The sequence below is a fragment of the Rutilus rutilus genome (assembly GCF_951802725.1).
Source record: "Rutilus rutilus genome assembly, chromosome: 12".
In the NCBI taxonomy this organism is placed as follows: domain Eukaryota; kingdom Metazoa; phylum Chordata; class Actinopteri; order Cypriniformes; family Leuciscidae; genus Rutilus; species Rutilus rutilus.
The window spans coordinates 1,858,291-1,883,056 of record NC_140217.1 but is presented as its reverse complement, the minus strand read 5'-3'; the positions used below and the strand labels follow the sequence as shown (position 1 = coordinate 1,883,056).

Genomic DNA, 24,766 nt, shown 5'->3' with positions numbered 1-24,766 from the left:
TAGGCTTTCTGTAAGATTCTGCACATGATTCAGCATGAAGATAACTAACTTCTGGGAAATATATTTTAAGCACAATCTCTCCTGTTTATGGAGCCGGATATGCTGAAGCTCTGGAGTGGTTTCACAGTAAGAGCAGTTTTGGCCCCTGAGGAACCAGTTCATGGGTTTCATGTGACACTCACTCTCCTGGATTTAGCATGTTTATACTGTGCTGTTACACATCGTCCAACTATCATGTTAGAAACCTGATTTTTGTTATTGATGTGTCTTTTTAACACACAACATACTTCTCACAGATACTCAGATCCCTCTGTGTCATTCTTTCTCTTATCTCAATGTGGAAGCGCCCCATGTGTAAACTGCCATAATGATAAGAGAGAATCAACAACAGTGTGTGTGTGTGTTGTGTTGTGTTCCGCGAGGCCCCGCCCACCGCGATGACGTTCCTCATTTCGAACATCACACCACTGCTAGAGCCACGCCCCCCCACGGCTTGATTGGAATGGATGGTTTTTCCCCGTGAGGAGGATTTGCCCTGTCACTGTTGGCGAGAGTACGGGACCGGTCCGCACGAGCTACACAAGTTACTCACGGAGATCTATTACCATTCAGAAAGTTAACAGAACTGTGATTGATCAGGGGATGGAGATTCGGATCAGCGCTCGGCTCGGTTTCATCTGCTCGGTTCTCCTGATTCACTGTGTCCACGGGACCCGTAAGTGTGTCAGTTTATGAATATGATGAATATGAAGAAGTAAGTTAGATCTGCTTCTGTGAGAGCGACCGTTGCTGTGTGTGATGATGACGAGTGACCGTTGCCCGTTTCAAACATTTCTTACGCGGTTTTCTGATGTCATGTTCAAACTGTGTTTGGTTTGTTCTGTGAGTCTGTGATTAAACGGTTTGGTTTTTATTTTTTATCACAGGGTATTTTATACAGCGTATAGAAATGCTTATTAGATCCGGTGTCGGTGTTTTATCCCTTTATTAACCGCTTCAGTCTCGATACGGTCATTCCGAACAAGCGGTAACACAGGAATAAACGCGTCTTCTGATTGGCCGCGGATGAAGAACATGCGCGCTGTTGTCGCTGATTGGTTGGACGCGCAAATCAGGTACTGTAAATTCGGCTTCTGATTGGTCGCTTTCGACGGGATGTCAGTCACACTAGAATCATTGATAAGAGTATACACTCCGCTGATCTCATGTAATAAAGAGTGTGTTTATGAGTTATTCAGCACTTTCATGTTTCATGAAGTGTGTAAGCATGTGTCTCCAGGGAGTTTATGGAAAGTATAGAGAAAGAGCAGGGCAACGATTACTCGCATCCAAAATAAAGTTTGTTTACATAATATATGTGTGTGTACTGTATATAATTATTTTGTATATATAAATACACAAACATGCATGTATATATTTAAGAAAAATGTGTTATTTATATATAAAATATATAAATTATGTATAAATATATATACAGTATATACATGCAAATGTTCCTTATACATGCATGTGTGTGCATTTATATATACAAAATAATTATACACCGTACACACACATATATTATGTAAGCACAAACTTTTATTTTTGAAAAAAAAAATATATACAAAAATATAACAATCGTTTTTTAGTATTTAAATGATAATTTTCTTTTATAAATGATAAAAGATAGATGCCTTTTCAGTTTGAGGATGGGGTCCCGCGCTCCTGGATGATCATCTGAGAGATTATAGACCCCGGTGGGGGTCAGTCAGGTCGTGTGGTTTTACTGTTGTTGAAACGCTCGTCTCTCGAGAAGTTTCACAGGAAGTGGTTTATCCAGTTCTCGACAGATTCTCGGACGATGTCACACCCAATCACATCACATCAGTCACTGAAACACACGCTGAGATTCCGATTGGAGTTTTACTCACTGTTGTGAAATATAGGGAAACACTGAGAGTGTGTGTGTGTGTGTGTGAGAGAGAGAGACACTTCTGCTCAGTTACTGGAATAGAGGAGGGAGAGACAGGGTGATCTGGTCTGGAAACTCTCTCTTTCACACACACACACTCTCTCTCTCTCTCTCTCCCTCACACACACACACACACACTCTTTCACTCTGGTGGCCTCATGTGTATTTGAGGAATTTTGAGGAAAACCAGTTGAGTTACTTTAGTTCTCTGAGTGGTGAACATGGTTTATATCAGGGCCAAACATAGTTCCCCTGTGAGGCATATACACACTGCAGCTCCAGCTGAGCGGAGTCAGTCTCTTCTCCAAACATCCTTCTGGATCTTTTCCGTCAAGCTCCGCCCCTTCATCGCTACTGCATCTTGATTATGCAAATGTTTCCATAGAGACTGGAGTGAGCAACTGGTGGTGTGATTATTGACTCCGCCTCTGTCCATTGTCTTAAAGAGACACTACACACCCGTCATCAGTCACACACTGAATATTTATGATCAACAAATGCTTTGTGCAATGATCGGATCTCTCTCTCTCTCTCTCTCTCTCTCTCTCTCTCTCTCTCTCTCTGTTGATTTGCGTTAACATGTAAATTACACGTATGTTTCTATCAGATGTTTTCAGGAGTCAGTGTTCTGATTTGATGTAGCTAGATTATGACTCAGAACATCATATGTCAAACATGGGATGCTTTTATATGACGGTGGAGTTGAGACGAGTGTGTGTGTGTGTGTGTGTGTCAGGTGCAGCCGCCTGCAGTCAGGAGCAGTTCAGGTGTGGGAACGGGAAATGCATCACGAGCCGATGGGTTTGTGACGATGCAGACGATTGTGGAGACGGAAGTGATGAGCTTCTTCAGTCCTGCCGTGAGTCAAACACACTCCATCACCATTACAGCTCTTGATAAGGACTATTAACATTATTAATTAAAGTGCCCCTTTATGCTATTTTAATGTCTCCTACAAAAGGTTTACACACACTTTAATGTCCTCATAATCTCCACTGCAGCATCAGCTCTTTCCTCTCAGTGTCTGAAACGCTTCCATCAAGGATTCAGTCTCTCTAAGCCCCGCCTCTCTGAGAGCTGCTCTGCTCTGATTGGTCAGAAAGCAAACGCTCATTATCATATCTGAATCTCAGCTCTTGATCACAGTGATACGAACAGTAACGATGGCGTGGGTTTTACCGTATCAGTCTCAGAAAACAGCGTCTTCTCGACATGATCAACACGAACCAAACTCTTCCAGTCTCAGATACACTACAGTGTTTGAGGGCGGGGCTAAGAGACGCTGTTCAGCCAATCAAGAGCATTATGTAAATGAGTTACAAACCTACACAGGTTCAGCAGGAAGTGTGACTGGAATTACTGACAACTCGTTTCAGTTGGGAATTGCTTCTTTCTTTTGGAAAACAAAAACACTATTTATCTGCACTTTGATGATATCTTCAGCTTTTACATTCACAAACAGATTTATTACACACTACATGAAAGGTCACATCCTAAAAGGCATAATAGAGGCACTTTAAGCTGTTTTTGCATGACGAGTTGAGGCTAATGTGTGTACACACGTAACAATCACCTCATTAAAGTTCAGAAATCTCTGTATTCCACAGGAGAGAGAAGTTGTTCGTCGAGCCAGTTCAGCTGCGGCGGGCGTCTGAATGAGTGTGTGTCCACCAGGTGGCGCTGCGACGGGAAGTCTGACTGCGAGAACGGCGCAGACGAGCAGGGCTGCGGTAAATACCACTGGAAAACTCAAGCTCACGTTCACTAGATGACAGATGAGGTTCTGTTGTGTTTACGCCGGGTTTATTCGTGTTCCAGTGCTGCAGAACTGCACGGCTGAGGAGTTTCGCTGTCGCAGCGGCCAGTGTGTGTCGAAGTCGTTCATCTGCGATGAGGACTCGGACTGTGACGACGCCAGCGATGAGGAGTCGTGTCCCGTTACCACCTGCAGCCCCTCCTCCTTCCAGTGCAATAACACCGTGTGTGTGCCGCAGCTCTGGGCCTGCGACGGGGACGCCGACTGCGCCGACGGGTCCGACGAGTGGCTCCAGAACTGCCCGTCCGGGTCGGGTCAGAAGCCGGAGCCGGTCTGCAGGGGTCACGAGTTCCTGTGTGGCAGCGGAGAGTGTGTTCACGGCAGCTGGAGGTGCGACGGAGGCTTCGACTGCCTCGACCGCTCAGACGAGGACAACTGCAGTGAGTTCAGTGTGTCTGGTTCATGCTGTGTGTTTTCACTCATATCAAAGGGTCAAAACCCTGATGCTTAAAAAAATCTAAGCCAGCGAAAATGGGGAAAAAATTATATATATTAATTGTGACAGTTTTTTGACGGACATTTTTTGGGGTTAAAATCCTGATGATGGTGAAAAAAAAAAATCTAAATCAGTGAAAGTGGAAAAAATATGAATATATAATACTTGAATGACAGTTTTCTGACATGGACATTTTAAGGGTTAAAATCGTGATGTTGGTAAAAAAAATTTTTTAAGTCAGCTAAAGTGAAAAAATATCAATATTTAATAATTGTATGACAGTTTTGTCCTCTAAGGACGTCTGTGTAACTTTTCTAACCCTCATCCTTCACTCGCGTTTTGTAACATCTTTCCCTCGCGGGTCAAAATGACCCGAAGCCCTACAATTATACTTACTTTTTTTATTTTTTTTCCAGAAAGCTTATTTTATTTCATTTTTTCTATTTTTTAATGCAATTTTTTAATATATATTTTTTAATTGTATTTACCTTTAATCAATAAATAATAAATAAATAGTTATTTAGTAATTTAAGCACATTCCTCACATTCTTTCGACTTTAATTCAAAATAACTCACAATTTCATACATAAACCTTTTCATTCGGCTCAAATATCTTACATTGGGAGCGTTTGCCGAACTCTTGTGGGAATTCACATTTATCTGTACAGCGCTTTTCACAATACACATCATTACAAAGCAGCTTTACAGAAAGTGCATGATCCACATTACAGTTTAGAGAGATCTGTCATGAAACTGTTTAAGTTATGTATTTCAGAAATGTACATTTACATAATCACAGTTAGCTAAAAATATATTAATGTAAACAATGTAATAATTTAAGGCAGAAACAATGAGCTCATTGAAGTGATGAATACTTGTTTGTTAACAAATGATTATGACATTTAGAAGAAATGTAGCATTTTAAAGGGTTAATATTTCTCTGACAGATGCATGTGTGTGTGTGTGTGTGTGTGTTGCAGCTTCGCCCACATGCCGCCCGGATGAGTTCCTCTGTACCGACGGCGTCTGCATCCCAGGCCTGCGTCAGTGTGACGGGAATCCTGACTGTCGGGATCAGAGCGATGAGACGGACTGCATCATCGGTGAGATTCACACACACATCCATCATGTGTGTGAACGCTGTTCGTGTCGGTCAAAGATGACAGGAATTTGTTTTTTATTTAGATGAAATTAATGTACTATATTTTAGTTCGATAGTGTTTTTTATTTAATTCTCACACATACATTTTTTGATTTTACGTTACTAAATAATATTTACGCTGTATTTATAATCCATTTATTCACTTTTTGATCATAGACCTGAAAATTACATTTCCATCTTAAACTGTGGTAAATCTTGAATGTTTCAGAGCGACTGAAGTTTTGATCTCTTTTCAAAGACGACACTTGGCAGATTATTGCTGAAGAGAAAAAAGTTGTAAAAATTGAACTTTAAAAAAAAGTTACAGAATTTTACATTTATTGTTATGAAAAATGTGCAAAAATACTATTTTAAATTTTTATATGAAATAAATATATTTTAAAAACATTTACTCTAAAACTGTGAGAAAATCAAAGCCATAAATCTAAACAAGTTGTGTTCAAAATTTGAGGTTGATATCTCCATAAATGAGCTTTCAGTGAGAGTGTGTTCGGCTGCAGTACCGAACGCTTCCACTAGAGGAAACTCGTCTCCATTCATTTACAATGCGCTCGTTTTTCACCGCGAGCAGCACAAGTGTGTGTGACTATTGTTTTCAGGGCCATTTAACCTTTTCAAATCACATCCATGATTTTTTATTTTTCACACAGCACAGTTTCGTACCATTCCGATAAAAAAAAAAAAAAGTAAAATTTTTCGGTGGAAGTGTGCTGTCTTTAACTGTTTGCTGTGTCTGTCTGTAGTGAACCGGTGCGAGGGGCCGAGCCGCTTTAAGTGTCGCAGTGGCGAGTGTATCAGCGCAGACCAAGTGTGTGACGGTCAGAAAAACTGCATCGACTGGTCAGATGAGCCTCTCAGAGACTGCAGTGAGTGTTCCTGTAGTGTGTGTGTGTTGCTGTAGTGTGTGTGTGTTGCTGTAGTGTGTGTGTGTTGCTGTAGTGTGTGTGTTGCTGTAGTGTGTGTGATCCTGTAGTGTGTGTGTTCCTGTAGTGTGTGTAGTGTGTGTGTTCCTGTAGTGTGTGTGATCTGAGGAAATGAACCTTCTGTGGGTAAAAGTGGTTTTACCCAGATCATACACACACACACACGATGCTGAATAGGACACTCCAGAATCACACACAAGTTCTCATCATCAACTGAAGATCCACCGCTGTGATCCTCGTGCCAGAGTCCAGATTTTATTAACCCTTGTGTGTCAATGTAAAAAAAGTTACACAGAGGTCCTTAGAGGACAAAAAATGTCATACAATTATTATATATTAATATTTTTTCCCACTTTCGCTGATTAAATGTTTTGTTATTACCAACATCATGATTTTAACCCTTTAAATGTCTAAAATATTTTGTCAAAAAACTGTTACACAGTTATTATATATTAATATTATTTTCCACTTTCACTGACTTTGATTTTTTAACTAACATCAGGATTTTAACCCTTTAAATGGCAGTTTTTTTACACGTCACTGTAGTTTTTTATGAAAATAAATAAATGTTTCATATTTTTTGAAGAGATGTATATATTTATATATTTTTATAGGCAGACAGCCTTTGTGTTTTTCCTGCTCCATCTCCAGTGATTGGTGGGTGAACTGTTGAAATGGTCACGGATGATCATGTGACGTGTGTGTTTCCTCTGTGCAGACACTAACGAGTGCCTCGTTAACAACGGCAGCTGTTCTCACACGTGCAACGACCTGAAGATCGGATACGAATGCTTGTGTCCGGCCGGATTTCACCTGATCAACCGCACGCACTGTGAAGGTGAGCGGCCGTCCGGATGAACCCAGTGCATGATGGTCTGTGAGTGTGTGTTTGGTCTCATGACGTCGTGTGTTTGTGTGTAGACGTGGATGAGTGTTTGGACGCCGACAGATGCTCTCAGATCTGTGTGAACCTGCCGGGCAGCTTCAAGTGTGACTGTAATGAAGGATTTGAGCTGGATCACGTGACCAAAGACTGCAAAGCTCTTACAGGTACACACCTGCTCTTTTCTTATTTTTAAGCATCAACTCACTTCATTTTGATTAATTCCCCTGGAAAACAAGATATAATCTCTTATGTTATTTTTGCTCATCTAGTAAATGATCTTGATTTAAGAATTTTTAGATATTTGGACTGGAAACAAGACAGAAATACTGAGTAAGAAAAGCCTCTGCCAGTGTGTGTGACTGTATGAGCAACATGTGAATGTGTTCCTCTCAGGATTGGGAGCGTTCCTGCTCTTCAGCACGCGTCACGAGGTGAGGAAGATGGCGCTGGGCAGCCGAGAATACACGTCTGTGATCCGCCAGCAGAAGAACGTGGTGGCGTTAGACGTGGACATTCCCAACAACAGGATCTTCTGGTCCGACGTGAGCCAGAAGAAGATCTACAGGTGAGAGAGCGTAATGGGTTCAATCCCCAGGGAAAGCAGGAGCTCGTAAAATTATCAAATTGAAATATCGCATAAAACATTTGCGAATAAAGTTCAAGAGAACGAAATCAGCACTTCCTGGGAAATTGGTGCAAATTATCAGTAATAAAACTGTAAGTTTCTGCAATCTTTCTCTTTTTCCCTCCGTCATAAACGAGTGTCTCAGAGCGTCAGACGAAACACAGTAAACGCTGTCCTGTTCTCTAGCGTTCGGATGCTGGTGTTCGGGAACACACTCGTGTGTGTGAGACGCTTCTGGAGGGAATTACACCAGATCATTCTGATCACACACTTCGACTCCGGCGTTTCAGAAACACCAAACCAACATTAGAGATGCTGCGACGCCATTGGTCCACTGGTCAATCCAGTTATCCAATCACAGCTGATGCTGAGGGATTTATTCAGTAGATGTGTTTCTATCATAGTTTATGCACGTCTTATCGGATACAAGATTATAGGCCTACTCCTCAATTGAGGTCATGAGTTTTTTGAATGTGCATTTTTAAAATGTATGCGTTTCCATTCAGCGTTTTTATGCAATATTCCAAAATTTGCATAAAAATAGGTGAATGGAAACACCGCTAGTGTTGTGCTAGTTTCACATCTATCCCATCATGTGCTCTTTCTGCTCACAGAATAAAATAAATTTCACTCCTAATCAACGTCCATCTCCACAAAACGCTCAATCCGTCATGTGTGTTTTTTGTATCTGTGTGTGTTTATAGCATTCCTCATAACCACGAGTGTGTGTTTGTGTTTTGCAGCGCAGCGACTGCTGACCCAGCCGACCAAACCACTGTGATTGACAGCCAGATCTCCAAGCCCGAGGGTCTGGCGGTGGACTGGATCCACGGGAACATCTACTGGACGGATGGCGAGCTGCAAACCATCTCCGTGGCGACGGCAGACGGCGGGAAACGCAAGACGCTAATCAGCGACGGCCTGCAGAATCCTCGCGCGATCGTCGTGGATCCTCAGCACAAGTGAGTGTGTGTGTCTGAAGCCGCTTGCTTACAGGAAGTGTATTGATGTGTATTGTGAAAAGGGCTGCGCTGTAGCTATTGTTGATCCCTTGTTGTCTCATGTCACGTAGTTTCATGTTCTGGACGGACTGGGGCGAGTCGGCCCGGATTGAGAAGAGCGGACTGAACGGTGCCGATCGGACGCCTCTCGTCACAAACAACATCGTCTGGCCGACCGGCATCACGCTCGGTGAGTCTGACGCGCAGATGATGCGTGTGAACCACAGACTGTAAAAAATATGGGCGTAGTGTGCGTGACGTCACCCGCTGGTTTCTAAAGAGCATTTTTGAAGCCCAAAGTGGGCTTTCTTGGCAGCGTCACTCCTGGATAAACGAAAATGTTCAGCGAGGCGGATTAGCTGAGGTGACGTGACGCTAACAGACAGCAGACAAACAGCTAGTAGTGACATCAGCGGCAATCCACCTGTCACTCAATTGGCCACGCCCTTAATTATGCAGAACTTTAAGGCTTGATATAATTTAAATGGATGAGTTATAAAAATATTCACCCCCCTCACAGGTCTCATGAAGAGCAAAATCAGCTATATAGACCAAAACCACTTTTTGCACCAGACTGTAAACATGTGTTTTCTGCTGTAAAGTTGGGCAGTTTAACATGAGGGTTTATGGGATTGAGTCTCTTCTGCAGCCGGTCTCTAGTGGCCAGTCGATGAACTGCAGTTTAAGTCTCTTCTGTGTTGGTTTCAAGAGAGTGAACGCTTGTTGTGAACACATGTGCCGTGTGTGATGTATGCTGATGTGTGTTTGTGTTCAGATGTGTTGAATTGGCGTCTGTACTGGGTCGACTCAAAGCTACACACACTGTCCAGCATCGGCGTGAACGGAGACGGGCGGCACACACTGATCTTCAGCCCACAGAAGCTGCCGCATCCGCTGGCGCTGGCCGTGTTCGAGGTGCGTGGTGCTGGCCGATGGCGTGTCTCGACTTTTCTTACGTTTTGTCTTGTTTCCAGTCCAAATATCTACAAATTCTTAAATCAAGAAGCATTTACTAGATGAGTAAACTGACATAAGATATTAAGTCTTGTTTTCTGGGTAAATTAATCTAAAGTAAGTGAGCTGATGCTTAAAACAAGCAAAATGATCTGCCAGTGGCGTCAGAAAAATAATGTAAATTCAAACAGAAACAAGATTATTTTTCTGTCCCCATTGGCAGATCATTTTGCTTGTTTGAAGCAACAACTCACTTCATTTAGAGTTATTTACCCAGAAAACAAGACTTAATATCTTATGTCATGTTACTACTTTAGTAAATGGATCTTGATTTAAGAAATGTTTGATATTTGGACTGGAAACAAGACAAAAATACTGAGTAAGAAAATCTTTTTTTGCAGTGTGTCAGGTTCTCATGAGCCGCTGTGTCTCTGTCTGTCCAACAGGAGAAAGTCTTCTGGACCGACGTGTCCAATAGGGGCATCTGGAGCGCGAACCGCATGACGGGCCGAAACATCACTGCTGTGGCCGAACATCTGCAGTCTCCTGAAGACATCGTGCTGCATCACAGTCTGAAACAACCTGCAGGTGAACACACACACACACACACACACACGTCACGTGTCTTTGATGACGCTCAGGGCTGGACATTAGCAGACGCGGGTGTATTTCAGCGGTGGCGTGTAACGCAATCTCTCCTGTTTGCCACTTTGGCGGGTTGAATTTTATATATTATATATACATCTTTCAATCTGATGCATATCGATACTGAAATATTCAATCATATACTCATTTTCCGCAGAACAGACACGATACCAGCTGTTTTCTCTCTCTCTCCTCTCTCCGACAGCGAGAGACACACAAACCCGCCTCCACTCACTCACTCGCTTCATTCGCTCCGGATGAATATTGTTGGTGTCACAGGGCTTGAGTTTCACCATGGGATTGTGCGTTTTGCTAATAATTTGACTAATTTCTGCAGATTGTTTGCTCACACCCAGAGTGCGGCACATAAAGCCGCCTCTCAGAACTAAATCGAGCTCTTTTTCGCTGCTTATTACAGTCAAATACACACAAAATAATGTCAAAATGCCAGTTTTGATGAGTATTCACATACGTTTTAAGTGAAAGCAAATAGTTGAGAAAGAAACGCACGTGTAACAGTATAATGGATCCGTGCGGCAGGTCTTAAAGTGACAGCAGCCTAATAAACCTGCTGACAAATTATGAGATAATATTAAAAATATCTGTATGGCAGTTTTTCCCAACGGTATCGATGTCAGAATTGTGGCCAGTGAAAATGCTGAGTGACTTTGGAAACCACTAACCACAGTGAGTGGTGAGCAATGTAGTTAATGTCAAGCCCTGATGACCTCATTATCTGTGTATTTTCAATTAAAAGCTCTTGATATCAGTCGATCTGCATGTTTGTCTTGCTCATGAGGAAGTGATGTCATTTGCAGGAATAAACTGGTGCAGGGAAGCGGCTCTGGCCAACGGCGGCTGTGAGTTTCTGTGTCTGCCGGCGCCGCTGATTAACGCACGTTCACCCAAATACACGTGTGCGTGTCCTGATCACATGACCCTGGGCGAGGACATGAGGACGTGTGTGTCAGGTACGTTCCGACCCGCTCTGTTTCACCCCAAAAAATACTTTTCTTACTCAGTATTTTTGTCTTGTTTCCAGTCCAAATATCGAAAAATTCTTAAATCAAGATGCATTTACTAGATGAGTAAAATGACATAAGATTTTATGAATTTATCTAAAGTAAGTGAGTTGTTGCTTAAAGCAAGCTAAATGATCTGCCAATGGCGTCAGAAAAATAATGTTAATTCAAACAGAATTGTTTCTGTTTGAATTAACATTATTTTTCTGACGCCATTGGCAGATCATTTTGCTTGTTTTAAGCAACAACTCACTTAAAGGGTTAGTTCACCCAAAAATGAAAATTCTGTCAGTAATTACTCACCCTCATGTTGTTCCAACCATGTAAGTCTTTCGTTCATCTTCGGAACACAAATTAAGATATTTTTGATGAAATCTGACATAATCCTCCATAGGCTTCCAGTGTGACCGAAACTCACCGGCCCAGAATAGTTATTAAAACATCGTTAAAATAGTCCAAGTAACTACAGTGGCACTACATTAAGTTTATCATGCGACGAGAATACTTTTTGTGCGCAAAAACAAACAAAAATAACGACTTTATTCCACTTTTCATTTCCTTCTCTCTGGGCCTCGTAGTGTGTTTGCGCTGCGCGTCTGTGTTGCACGTCATCACGCAACACACACATGACCGGCGTCGGCCAATAGTGAGCCTACGTGGTGACGTGTAACACAGACGCGCTGCGCAAAAACGCTACGCGAACCAACTAGAGGTCGAGAGAGAAGGAAATGAATAGTGGAATAAAGTCGTTATTTTTGTTTGTTTTTGCGCACAAAAAGTATTCTCGTCGCTTGATATACTTAAGATTGAGCCACTGGAGTCACTTGGACTATATTAACGATCTCTTTAATAACTTTTCTGGGCCAGCAAGTTTCGGTCACACTGGAAGCCTATGGAGGAGTGATCCAGCTCTCAGATTTAATCAAAAATATCTTAATTTGTGTTCCGAAGATGAACGAAGGTCTTACATGGTTGGAACAACATGAGGGTGAGTAATTACTGACAGAATTTTAATTTTTGGGTGAACTAACCCTTTAATTTAGAGTTATTTACCCAGAAAACAAGACTTAATATCTTATGGCATGTTACTACTTTAGTAAATGGATCTTGATTTAAGAATGTTTGATATTTGGACTGGAAACAAGGCACAAATACTGAGTAAGAAAAGCAAAAAAAAAATGTATTCTGTGCAAGACGTTTTCTGGAAAAAATTCCAGATTATTCCCTCCGAAAAATGCTTTTTTGCATAGTTGTGTTTGACACATGAAAACTGTAACAATGTATCTTACGAGGTAACACGATGTCACCTTGCTCTCACTCCACATGTGTCCCCACATTAAGTCCTTGAGTTTGAGGGTATTGGACCTGGAAAGGTCCTTGAAGTTTTGAAGTTAACCGAGGTGTGGGAACCCTGCACACCGGACGCTCTCATCATGATGCTAATCGACGTCTGTTTCTCTGCGTAGGTCCGAACGCCACAGCGCCACCTCAGGTGACGTCGAGAACTGCAAGCAGAACATCTCTGCCGTCTCACCTTCAGAGCGGAGACGCCGCACACACGGGCTCTCGCAGGGGTCGGTTCCTGTCCTTCTGTCTGTCTGCTGTTCATTCACTCACGTTCACACACTCACCGTCTGTGCGTCTCTTTACAGGAGCCGATGCCGAACATGAGCCGGTCTCCAGCCCTTCCCAGCATCCCACAGTCCTGTTCATCGCCTTTCCAATCGGTCAGTAAATCCACAGTCACGAAACGCACGTGTCACTCTGAGCGATCGCAGTGTGAATGAACCGTGTGTGTGTGTGTCACAGTTGCCGTGTGTCTGCTGGCGGTCGGCGGTGTGTTGGTTTGGAGACACTGGCGGGTGAGGAACACCAACACCATCCACTTCTCCAACCCCGTGTACCAGAAGACGACCGACGACACGGTCCACATCTTCAGGAGCCCCAGTCTGGACGGGTACTCGCATCCATCGGTACGACACCACACACACTCCGGCTTCAGTGTTTGACTTGCTCTCATATGTTTATGAAAATCTGCATGAATTAAAGGCACAATAACAAGTGATCCAAACACACGGGGTTCGTCCTGACGAGGCTGAAGCAGGAAGAGAGACGCGATACAGAGTTACAGATTGATCAGAGCAGAACAGACATAAAAGAGGAAAATGGATTGATTGATTGATTGATTGAACATCCTTTCCCTGATTTCGTGTTCCGGGTCAAAAATGACCGGCATATTAAATTGCTGGTAAATCTCTCGTTATGCTGTATTATCACTGAATATTGGATTCAATCTTTTTGTCAACTTGTGATGCAACTCATAAACGAGTGTCTCGAGCGTCAGACGAAACACAGTAAACGCTGTCATGTTCTCTAGCGTTCGGGAACACACTCGTGTGTGTGAGACGCTTCTGGAGGGAATTACACCAGATCATTCTGATCACACACTTCGACTCCGGCGTTTCAGAAACACCAAACCAACATTAGAGATGCTGCGACGCCATTGGTCCACTGGTTACTCCAGTTATCCAATCACAGCCGACGCTAAATGTGTTTCCATCGTAGTTTATGCACACGTGATATTATCATATAAAAAAAGAGCACATACGTTTTTTATGCATATTTTTTTAATTTATGCACATCCATCTTTTTTTTATTTTTATGCAACACCCCAAAATTTGCATAAAAGCAGGTGAATGGAAACACTGCTAATGAGGTCTATGATTAATCAGTGACAACACGAAATACACAACCTGCGCTAATTGAAAGAATGCAAGTTGACAAAAAGATTTGATCCAATATTCAGTGATGATATAGACCTTCTGCGCCAGAGAAACGAGGGAACGAGAGATTCTTTAGAATATTGTCTTTGGACTTCCGTTTGTGCGGTCGCTCTGTATATCTCTATGGCATCGCTGTCCAGGAGTGATTCGCTGGCGAAGTGGATTTACTTAATGTAAAGTTAACGAAAGTTATCATGAGGACTGTGATGTGTAAAGCAGATGTCTTAACACATGTCAGTCGACCGGGAAGATTTTAAAACGAGCCGTTCATTCATAAATCCGCAAGATCGCTGTGAAAATACAGACCGGAAGTCAAAAGACAACGAGCGCAGCGCTGAAAAGGGGCGGAGCTACAGAAGGTCTATAGCATAACAAGAGATTTATTACATTTATTACATATTAAAAAAATGTTCAAATTTGTGAAGTGATTATACCCTGTGTGAGTGAAGTCAGTACGTTTTAATCCAATGCGATAACATTAACATTAACTGGCCTTTTCAAGAGAAGAGAGAATCCTCTCCAGGTCAAACGACAGGTCATGATGTCACAGTGAGATTGAGCCGTAAATGACCTCAGACGAGAGTGTGTTTGTTGGATTCTGTGACCAGTGATGGGAATAACAGCGTTATACAATAAACAAGTCCGAGTAGGCTCTCTCTCAACCATACGAGCTGCAAAGTTTTTTCTCTGGTGTGTGTGTGTGTGTGTGTGTGTGTGTGTGTGTGTGTGTGTGTGTGTGTGTGTGTGTGTGTGTGTGTGTGTGTGTGTGTGTGTGTGTGTGTGTGTGTGTGTGTGTGTGTGTGTGTGTGTGTGTGTGTCTGTGTGTGTGTCTGTGTGTCTGTGTGTGTCTGTGTGTGTGTGTGTGTGTGTGTGTGTGTCACCGAATGTGTCCGAGCATAAATACTTTTACACATTTCAGCATTACAATAATCTCTGTAGCATACTGGTATCATCTGCAATGTTTTAATTAGTTTAAATAACATAAACTCCCAAAATAACCTGCAGGGAACGTTCAAAGAAAACATCGTTCGACCGGTTGTGAACACGTGCTGCAAACACGACTAGAATTGGGCTAAAATAACCTCTGATGATGACGTCCTCTGTAGGTTATAAAAATAAACCACCAAAAGAATATATTTTATCATTATTAGTAATGTTGGTACATTGTTCAGTATTATATTGAGAGCACTTTTTGTTAAACTTACTGTTGTGAGGAAGAAAATACTTCAAGTAGGCTATACAGTATGTCTACCAATTGTAAATAGGTGTGAGTTTTAGCATTTTATATATATGCACTAGTGTATGTGTATTTTTTTATTACTATTTATTTATTTTTGGTACATTTCTTAAGAAGCATAATTTATTTTTAGACTTATTTGTTGGCCAGTTTTGGTCTGTGCAATAATGATTAAAAGTTCTAAACCATCTACTGTGTTTAGTTGTTCCACTATAGTAATGATAATATTTTAATATTTAAGTTAACAGGTGTCTCTCACATTGTCCCACAGCAACATTAAACTAGTGTAGATTAGTGTACAATGTTAAAGTAACGCAATAGTGACTTTCCCTGGTAATGAGTTACTTTTGTAATGATGTAATTCAGTCACTAACGCAGTTACTTTTTGTGAAAAGTAACTAGTAACAATAAAAGTACTTTTTTAAAGTAACTTACCCAACACTGCCTGTGACTTTAATGTGTGTGTGTGTTTGTGTCTCAGTGTCAGATGATCAGCATGGATGAAGACGCCGCCTGACGCTCCTCCAGAAACTCTCTAAACGCTGCTCTGAAACTGCAGGACTCGTCCTGATGACCTCATGACTCCAGGATCAATCTTCTTATCTTAAACCTCATGAGGAACGAAGACAGACACACACACACACTCGCATCTAATGAATGTTCGTCAGTCTTCTGCTCGTTGCCAGAAGCTCTGAACTCGTGGCTTTGCACACTCCAAACACACAGATGTCTCCATTCGCGCTTTTAAGATCCAGTTATTGAAGGTATTACCACTTTTTAATGTACGACCCCTGTAAATATGGACGATTATGTAAATGTGGAGGGCCAGGTGTCTCTCTTCTTGCACTATACATGTTCTCTGTCACGTAGGCTTTATTTATTTCTCTCTCACAGACACACTTGAACGATCTTTTGTCTTAGTTTTTATAAATGCACAGTGCTGCTTTAGTAATAAACGAGCGATTCGTTTGATTCGCTCACTTCGGTAGGGCCTTAAACCAGCGAACGTGCCTGATGTACAGCATGATGTGTCGTATTGTTTGAACGCACACAATTTCCCATGATGCCTTCGACACGTATGAATCGGTCCTCAGGGTCTGTGATTCAGGCGACCTCTGACCTCACCTGTCCGTTAGAGGAATCATGCTTCGGTTCGTTTATTTTGAGTCACGTTCTGTGTGTAATCTGAAGAGCTGGAGCGTTCTCACTGCTATCGGATGAAGGAAGAATCACAAGCGCTCCTCAAATATCTGCAGTAAATGTAAATACTCGCCTTGATCACACAGACTTTGTACGAAGAAAACCTTTATTTATTGTGTAAATGTGTGATTTTTTTGTTGTTGTTGTTGGTGAATTTCTTGCTGTTCTCCTTTAAATGCTTTGTTTATCAGATGTGATTGAAATGTCATCCAAAAATCTTCCTGCACTACGAAAGAAATGAACCTGTGCATCATGTGATGACATTCAGGGACTTTTATAGTTTATGAAGGACGTTTGAAGAAGAATTGTGAAGTTTTCTGTCGGTCTTGAACCGATTCTGTTACGGCTGATGGGTCATGTGTGATCGGGTTTACTTTTGTCAGGGTTTTGTGAACCTGTTTGAGCTCTAACTCTTTATCTCAGGACGGATGATCCAGTGATCTGAATGTTCTACAGGTTTAAAGAAACATTACACCCAAAGAAACAACTGAACTGTTATTGACATTGTTAAATAAATGTACGTTTTGAGACCAGGAATCTGCTGTTGTTCTGTCATTATTCCCTCTGGCTTTTTATTCCAGTGGCATTAATAGAATGTTCATTAAACGTAAAAACTATAGCACAAAACATTATTTATACATCATTCATGGGGCGTTTTTTTCCCCTGAAATGTTATTATTGTTATGAAATTTAGTTGGATGTTCATCGACATTTTTTTAACCTGCTGGTGCTGTTCGTGTGCCGGTCAAAAATTACACTTTTTTTTTTACTTTTTATTTCAGTGAGATGATTGTACTTTATTTTAGTTTGATCATATTTTTTATTTAATATTTTGTATTTTTAGGGGATTTTATGGTACTAAATTATATTTATGCAGTCTTGAATCTTGAATGCTTTAGAGCAACAGACTTAAGTTTGATCTCTTTTTAAAGACGACAAAAAAGTTTTAAAAAGCTATACAATTTCACATACTTTATTGTTATTAAAAATGCACAAAAAATACAATTTTCATTTTTTTATATGAAATATTTTCCAAAACTCGTTTTAAACAGAAAATCAAAGCCATAACCAAATTTGAGGTTGATATCTCCATAAATGAGCTTTCAGTGAGAGTGTGTTCGGCTGCAGTACCGAACGCTTCCACTAGAGGAAACTCGTCTCACATTCATTTACAATGCGCTCATTTTTCACCTCGAGTGTGTGTGACTATTGTTTTCAGGCCCATTTAACCTTTTCAAATCACATCCATGATTTTTTATGTTCACACAGCAGGTGCCAAAACCTTTACCAAGTTTCGTACCATTCCGATGAAGTAAAAAACAACCAAAAACAATGTCGGTCGAAATGACTGAACAGAACTACTTGTTTCAGAACATTCAGAGAACATTCCCATAATGTTTGAGGAATGATACAGTGGAATGTTCCCTTAACGTTCGCATAATCAAGAAAAAATCTCGTTTGTTCAGAGAACATTCAGAAATGAAGCAAAACGTTCTAATAACATGTTTTGTTGGGAAGCTACTCGTTTATCGGCGGGTTCAGTCAGTCCTAGTTCAGTGTGTATAAAGACCATAATGAGTCATAAACCATTACCAGCCCTGAACTTTAACCTCCTCCTCCGTATTCATTCATTATTAAGCGCTCAAAGTGGCTTTTGTTCAGTCCAGTCGTTCACATTCACTCATCTTTGCATATTTCATGAGCTAGTCAATATCACGTGACTGAACATCGCATTCCTCAGTATTTGATCATAGATTCCATCAGTTTCAGATGCTTTTTAGATGATGATGATGATGATGATGATGATGGTGGTGGGTTATGAAATCATGCCGAACATCATGTTCATCACAGGATCTGTTAAATATAATGTTTGGCATGTTGTTCAACCGGACAAAAGACAATCAAGACGACAGCCTTTGTGTTCGTGTACAAATCTTTATTCCACCAATGCAGTGACACAAGTGTGAATGTCATGAGCATTAGCTGTGGCATTCACTTACCACAGTTATATCTAGAAACATGTTTATTTAAGGTTTTTAAATATGATTTTATTTATAGAACCATAAATAAAGGCACTTATTTTTTTAAAAAAATCTATTTTTCTTTATCTATTTTTGTATGTTTTTACTCAGCTAACAATAACATTTTGCTAACACTCCCATTAAGTGATGAAAACGTTATTTCTGAATGCTATCTGAGCATTCAAAACGTCTATGCAAACATTAGAAAACATTAAGGGAACGTTTCAAAAAGAAATATGTATAAATAATGTTTTCTGCAATATATTTTTATATTAAATACCAGATAACTTTGAACACGTGTCTTATTAATGTTAGTGGCAGAACGTTTGTTCATAACTCTGAGAGAACCTTGCCAGAACGTTAGAAGACAGCTGGGTTATGCTGTTGAGATTCAGCATTGCTCATTTATAATAAATTGCTTGTGTTGTTCTTAATTTTGTTCTTAACTTTGAATAAAAGTGCATGAGTTTGGCCTGAGTTTGATGCACTCTTGCACTCTTCATCTGTCCGGCCCACAATGCTTTTGCTGTCTGTCAAATGACTAATCAATTTATATCCATGTGAAACATTGTAAGCTATACACAGAAATGCATGTAAGCCTATTTTCCATCAACAGTTCAGCAGGTGATAATGATGCCGCGTCCAATCAGCACACAGAACTGCAGAATATTCTCATTCTCGAGATCTCATTGGTCAGTGTCATCGTGGTGGGCGGAGTTTACATCTCACACCATAATAGTGATGCGGCATGAGGGAGTGTCGTGTGTGTGTGTGTGTGTGTGTGTCATGTTAATGATAAACTGAGAATTCAATGCCGATTTTAAGTCACTAGATCTTTTTTTAATGTTGTGTGATTTCTGTTTGATGCAGTCTCGTGATGTATAGAGTTGAGGGTTTTACCAACGCCTCAATGAGTTAACAATGCTTGATAAATATTAACAATGCTTAATAATTTTGTAGCCTATATTCTTGTTTTATTTTTTTATTTGTAATGATGTGCTCATGTTGTTTAATATACTCTTCTTGTCCAGTTTTGCATGAGTTATATTGCTCTTATTTTTAAAAAGAAAACACATAGGCTCTAAAACTGGACAAGTTATCTAATTAAACACAGAGCCAGTTTCCTGGTGTGATAAATAACACAGCGATCAATACTTTCACTGGGTCACTGTGTGTGATGATGAATGTTTGGAGTTGCTGTTGGACACCAGACAATGAGGACTTTTCATGTGTTTGTTACTGAACCCCATGAGATCAGATCAGGTTTCCTTCCCAAAGGCACTGAAGTCTAACAGGAACACTTGGGTTTTGTGTAAAAGCACATTTACTCTTTACGCTTTACACCGTTCCCTGCATGCATTCACATAAAATACTCCTTTATTCCTCATGTTATCCCAGCAGCATGCTCATTTTTCACACAGCATGACAATCAGGATGATATTAACACTAACAGGGCTGGTGTTTTACAGGCACTGAATATATTAATAATAATAATACATTTGATTTGTATTGCGCCTTTCTCTAACTCAAAGCGCTACAGCATGTACAGAACAAAATAAAACAAACAAGGAGAAAAAATACAAATATCAAAAATACAGTAATAAGTTGACTAAAAAGATGTGTTTAAAGAAGTCTCTTGAATCAGAGAAGCTGCTTTCCTAACAGAAGTACAAGTGTTTCTCTGTCAGTATGTTTGGAGGAGAGGGCTAGAAAAGGTCAAAATGATAAGATATGAGTATCAATGGTAAATTAAGACACAACTATATCAAAACATAACAACCACAACAGCAATATTATTAAGTAAATGTTCAAAACGCATGCATTTATGCTTTAGAAGTGTTTGCATGCCTTAAAGGGTTCCAGTTTAAGTCTTCTCGTTTTGTGAAGGTATCGAGAACACACCCTTCTCTCTCTGATCTGGTGTGTGTGTGTGGTTTGATGTTGCCCTCTACCGGGGCTCTTCTCCAGTCACGTGATCTCTGCCAATGTTTTACCTGGCGCTCAGTGACGTCATCGCGCACCGTGCAGGAAAAGGAACTGGTGATGAGTTCATAACTCTCCGCTAACCTCGGGAATGTGACTAAACCAACTTTAAACTGGTTTAACCGTGTTCAACACTGATCCAGGTGGTTTCGTTATCTTTAGAAGATGTCTGCGTCAGCTGTGTTCGTGCTGGACCTGAAGGGGAAGGTAAATGAGACTCATAATGAACGATAGGTGATATTTGTAGATGAAAATTCACTAATTTAAATACGTGTTGAACACCCGCGAGTCGCTGTTTATAATAATCTGGGCATATTCAGCTGTCTGCTTCACACGACTATGACAATATCAGTCTTTAATGGAGACATAGTGGTTAATTATTTAAAGTCATATGATAGTATTTGACCTCTTTTGAAGATGTGCACTATTAGAGGTGTTACAGTGTATGACATGAGCTGATGTCATATCCTTCCCAAACAGGAAGGAGTATTATTAGACATTATTAGTCTGTTTTGTTGTTGAGGTACAGATGACGTCACTCTTGATATATAGGTAGATCATAAATGATTAAATGAAATCTTTGATGCAAATGTCGCATTTCCCAATTTGTCTTCCCATCAGGTGCTGATATGCCGCAACTACAAAGGCGACGTTGACATGTCCGAGATCGACCACTTCTTCAACCTGCTAATGCAACAGGAAGAGGAGGGGCTTGTTTGTCCTGTGATGTCGCATGGCAACGTCCACTTCCTCTGGATCAAGCACAGCAATCTGTACTGTATCCTTTTACATCACAAACTTTCGAATCTGATTTCGAAAGATACAGTTTTGATATAAGTTTCCTGCATGTGTTCACACTGAAAATGCAAAATAGAAAAAGTGCACTTTAACAACCCGGATGATGCACTTAATTAACTGAAAAAACGAGTGTGGAATGTTGCCACGTCATGCACTCGACTGTCGCCGCTTTAATTATGTAGCGTAGGGGCAGTGGCACTTCTAAAGTTCATACACTACACCAGTGGTTCCCAAACCTGTCCTGGAGTACCCCCAACACTACACGTTTTCTTTGTCTCCCTAATCAAACACACCTGATTCAACTCATCTGCTCATTAACCCGTGTGATAATGAGCTGATGAGTTGAATCAGGTGTGTTTGATTAGGGAGACAATGAAAACGTGCAGTGTTGGGGGTACGCCAGGACAGGTTTGGGAACCACTGCACTACACGGTTGAGTATGGTGCACAAGTGCATAGAGGCCCTTTCCCAAATGGCACACTTCATATGCACTTTCGGTCTTGTGGACTTACAGTGGCTGTCGCGGATTAGTGCATAGTGTATAAGAACGTAGTGCATAAGTGCATAAGAACTAAGTGCATAGTGTAAAAGTGCATAAGAACAAAGTGCATAAGTGCATAGTGCATAAGTGCATAGTGCATAAGTGCATAGTGCATAGTGCATAAGTGCATAATAATGTAGTGCATAAGAACATAGTGCACAACTACATAGTGTAGAAGTGCATAAGAACATAGTGCATAACTACATAGTGCATAAGTGCAGAGTGTAGAAGTGCATAAGAACATTGTGTATAAGAACGTATTGCATAATAACGTAGTGCATAAGAACATTGTGTATAAGAACGTATTGCATAATAACGTAGTGCATAAGAACATAGTGCATAACTACATAGTGCATAAGTGCAGAGTGTATAAGTGCATAAGAACATAGTGCATAACTACATAGTGCATAAGTACATTGTGTATAAGAACGTATTACATAATAACGTAGTGCATAAGAACATAGTGCATAACTACATAGTGCATAAGTGCAGAGTGTATAAGTGCATAACTACATAGTGCATAACTACATAGTGCATAACTACATAGTGCATAACTACATAGTGCATAACTACATAGTGCATAACTACATAGTGTATAAGAACGTATTACATAATAACGTAGTGCATAAGTACATAGGGTATAGTGTGTAAATTGGCAGCCTCTTGTGTTTTGTTGATATGTGTTGAATGTTCAATGGTGTATCAATTTCCAACTTAACCTGCCAATAAAATCAGTGGTGGCCACAACCAACAAGAACTCTAATGCATCTCTGGTGTACGCCTTCCTGTACAAGCTCGTGGAGGTGAGTCGACCGAGCCGTCGTTCGTTAACCATTGCGGGTCATTCTTCCAGCCAGGTCTAGATCTGAACTGAAACACTTCTCACGCTCTGTTCAGGTGTTCACGGAGTATTTCAAGGAGCTGGAGGAAGAGAGCATTCAGGATAACTTCGTCGTCGTGTACGAGCTGCTCGACGAGCTCATGGACTTTGGATTCCCGCAGACGACAGACAGCAAGATTCTTCAGGAGTAAGACACGTTTGCTCCGTTCGCTCATGGAGAAGCTCATCTCTGGTGACCTCATGTGTGTTGATGCTCTTCCTCTTAGGTACATCACTCAGCAGGGTAACAAACTTGAGGTGAGCAAGACCAAAGTGCCCACTACGGTCACCAACGCCGTGTCCTGGAGGTCAGAGGGCATCAAATACAAGAAGAACGAAGTTTTCATCGACGTGATCGAGTCCATTAATGTGCTGGTGAGTTACATCGTCTTCCGTGTGAAGTGTTTCACACTGCTCACGTACGTCTCTCCTGTTGGGCTGCGCGATGTTTATCATCTACGATAATATCGTGATTGTTGTTTTAACGATGTGCGATCTGACATTATTGAGTATGTCCCTCACTTTACAAAAACACATTTTCACTGTGTGATTCAGTCTATTAAAATGCATTTATAATGCCCCCAATATTCAAGGTAAGGGGCAAAAATACCTCTATGTCTTTCATATTTATATCATTTAATATAGTTATTCAATATCACATGAAGAGTGTTTTTTCTCCAAATATCAGAATGAATACAAATGTGATATTGATTTTATACAAGAGTTCATTTTAAGTGATTTTAGACACAATATTGCCTGTTTTTGCTGTATTTCGCCAACGAAAATAGTTGCAAACGAAGCCACAGGACTGCGTCTCTGAGCAACAGCGGTGTTTCGTTACTGAATGAATGAATCCTTTGAATGAGTGATTCAATGATTCACTCATTAAGACACTCAAATGCTTCGTTCCTGAATGAATGAATCCTTTGAATGAGTGATTCAATGACTCACTCATTAAGACAGTCAAATGCTTCGTTCCTGAATGAATCAGCGGTTTGAATGAATCGGATGAAACTTAATGACTCGCTACTGGCGGTGTTAATTTCACATTTAAAGTATCTTCTCATTTTTTAAAATAATTTCAAAATATCAATATTCAACGTTTTATATTTGAAACATCAAAACATTATTTATGCATTTGTAACTGCAGGTTAAATGCGTTCATGTCCCTCTGATCTGCATTGAACAGTCTGTGTAAATGCATCTAACGCCACTAGTTGATTCTGATTTCAGTTGATTGGTCACTATCGAAGCTTTTTTCCGCCACAGAATGAAAAATAAAAAAGGTAATTGCGACTTTTTATCTCAAAATTCTGACTTTTTCTCTCTCACAATTGCGAGTTTGCATCAGAATTGCATGATATAAAGTCACAATTGTGAGATATAAAGTCAGAGTTGTGAGATGTAAACTCACAATTCTGAGGAAAAAACTCAAGTCTTTTTTTCCTTAGAATTGGACTTCACAATAACTCGCAATTGTGAGAAAAGAATCTTACGAGATATAAATTCGGAATTGCGAGAAAAAAAGTCTGAATTCTGAGTTTATATCTCGCAATTCTGACTTTATAACTTGCAATTGTGAGATAAAAAGTCGCAATTATCTTTTAAAATATTTTATTCTTTGGCGGAAACAAGCTTCCGTAGGTAACAGCCCTATTGTGTCTTATTATTCTAATTGAATGTATTGATTAAATGTAAGAATTTGACACAAAAGATGATGCATACATTTAAATATGTTTAAAAAATAGCTTTATAAATGTAAAAATGCCCATAAAAGCTAAAAATCTCATTGAAACTTATTGAAAAAGAAGATTTCTGTCACTGCTGTGAACGGACCGTCACACAGTATAAAGCATATCAGAACTTTAGGAGTCTCTGTCCTCAGCCGTCCTAAACCTGCAA

The 24,766-nt window shown here is 40.5% G+C and overlaps 2 protein-coding genes across 3 annotated transcripts in view; both read left to right on the top strand.

Moving 5' to 3' along the window:
• Positions 1 to 475: 475 nt before the first annotated feature.
• ldlrb (low density lipoprotein receptor b) lies at positions 476 to 17,178 on the top strand. Its single transcript, XM_084425116.1, has 18 exons — positions 476 to 715; positions 2,688 to 2,810; positions 3,559 to 3,681; positions 3,770 to 4,147; positions 5,184 to 5,306; positions 6,109 to 6,231; positions 7,007 to 7,126; positions 7,210 to 7,338; positions 7,568 to 7,739; positions 8,543 to 8,761; positions 8,872 to 8,990; positions 9,576 to 9,715; positions 10,201 to 10,342; positions 11,218 to 11,370; positions 12,888 to 12,995; positions 13,074 to 13,148; positions 13,231 to 13,394; positions 15,923 to 17,178. The coding sequence occupies exons 1-18, from the start codon at positions 643 to 645 to the stop codon at positions 15,956 to 15,958; spliced, it is 2,520 nt and encodes an 839-aa protein (XP_084281242.1). The 5' UTR covers positions 476 to 642; the 3' UTR covers positions 15,959 to 17,178.
• A 3,499-nt stretch (positions 17,179 to 20,677) lies between these two features.
• The window catches only part of ap1m2 (adaptor related protein complex 1 subunit mu 2), a 10,275-nt gene continuing 6,186 nt past the window's right edge, over positions 20,678 to 24,766 (top strand). For both annotated transcript variants that reach the window (XM_084425122.1, XM_084425121.1), the window contains exons 1-5: positions 20,678 to 20,852; positions 21,267 to 21,423; positions 22,720 to 22,787; positions 22,882 to 23,012; positions 23,092 to 23,239. In XM_084425122.1, coding sequence (XP_084281248.1) covers positions 20,811 to 20,852; positions 21,267 to 21,423; positions 22,720 to 22,787; positions 22,882 to 23,012; positions 23,092 to 23,239 — 546 coding nt within the window. In that variant the 5' untranslated portion in view covers positions 20,678 to 20,810. The remainder of the gene's footprint in view (positions 20,853 to 21,266; positions 21,424 to 22,719; positions 22,788 to 22,881; positions 23,013 to 23,091; positions 23,240 to 24,766) is intronic.

Excerpts from the sequence above, each read along its gene's own strand:
- ldlrb (XM_084425116.1), top strand. The coding sequence starts at position 643 with ATGGAGATTCGGATCAGCGCTCGGCTCGGTTTCATCTGCTCGGTTCTC. Across the intron at positions 9,716-10,200 it reads TGGCGCTGGCCGTGTTCGAG|GAGAAAGTCTTCTGGACCGA; the intron begins GTGCGTGGTGCT and ends TCTGTCCAACAG. Across the intron at positions 10,343-11,217 it reads CAGTCTGAAACAACCTGCAG|GAATAAACTGGTGCAGGGAA; the intron begins GTGAACACACAC and ends TGTCATTTGCAG.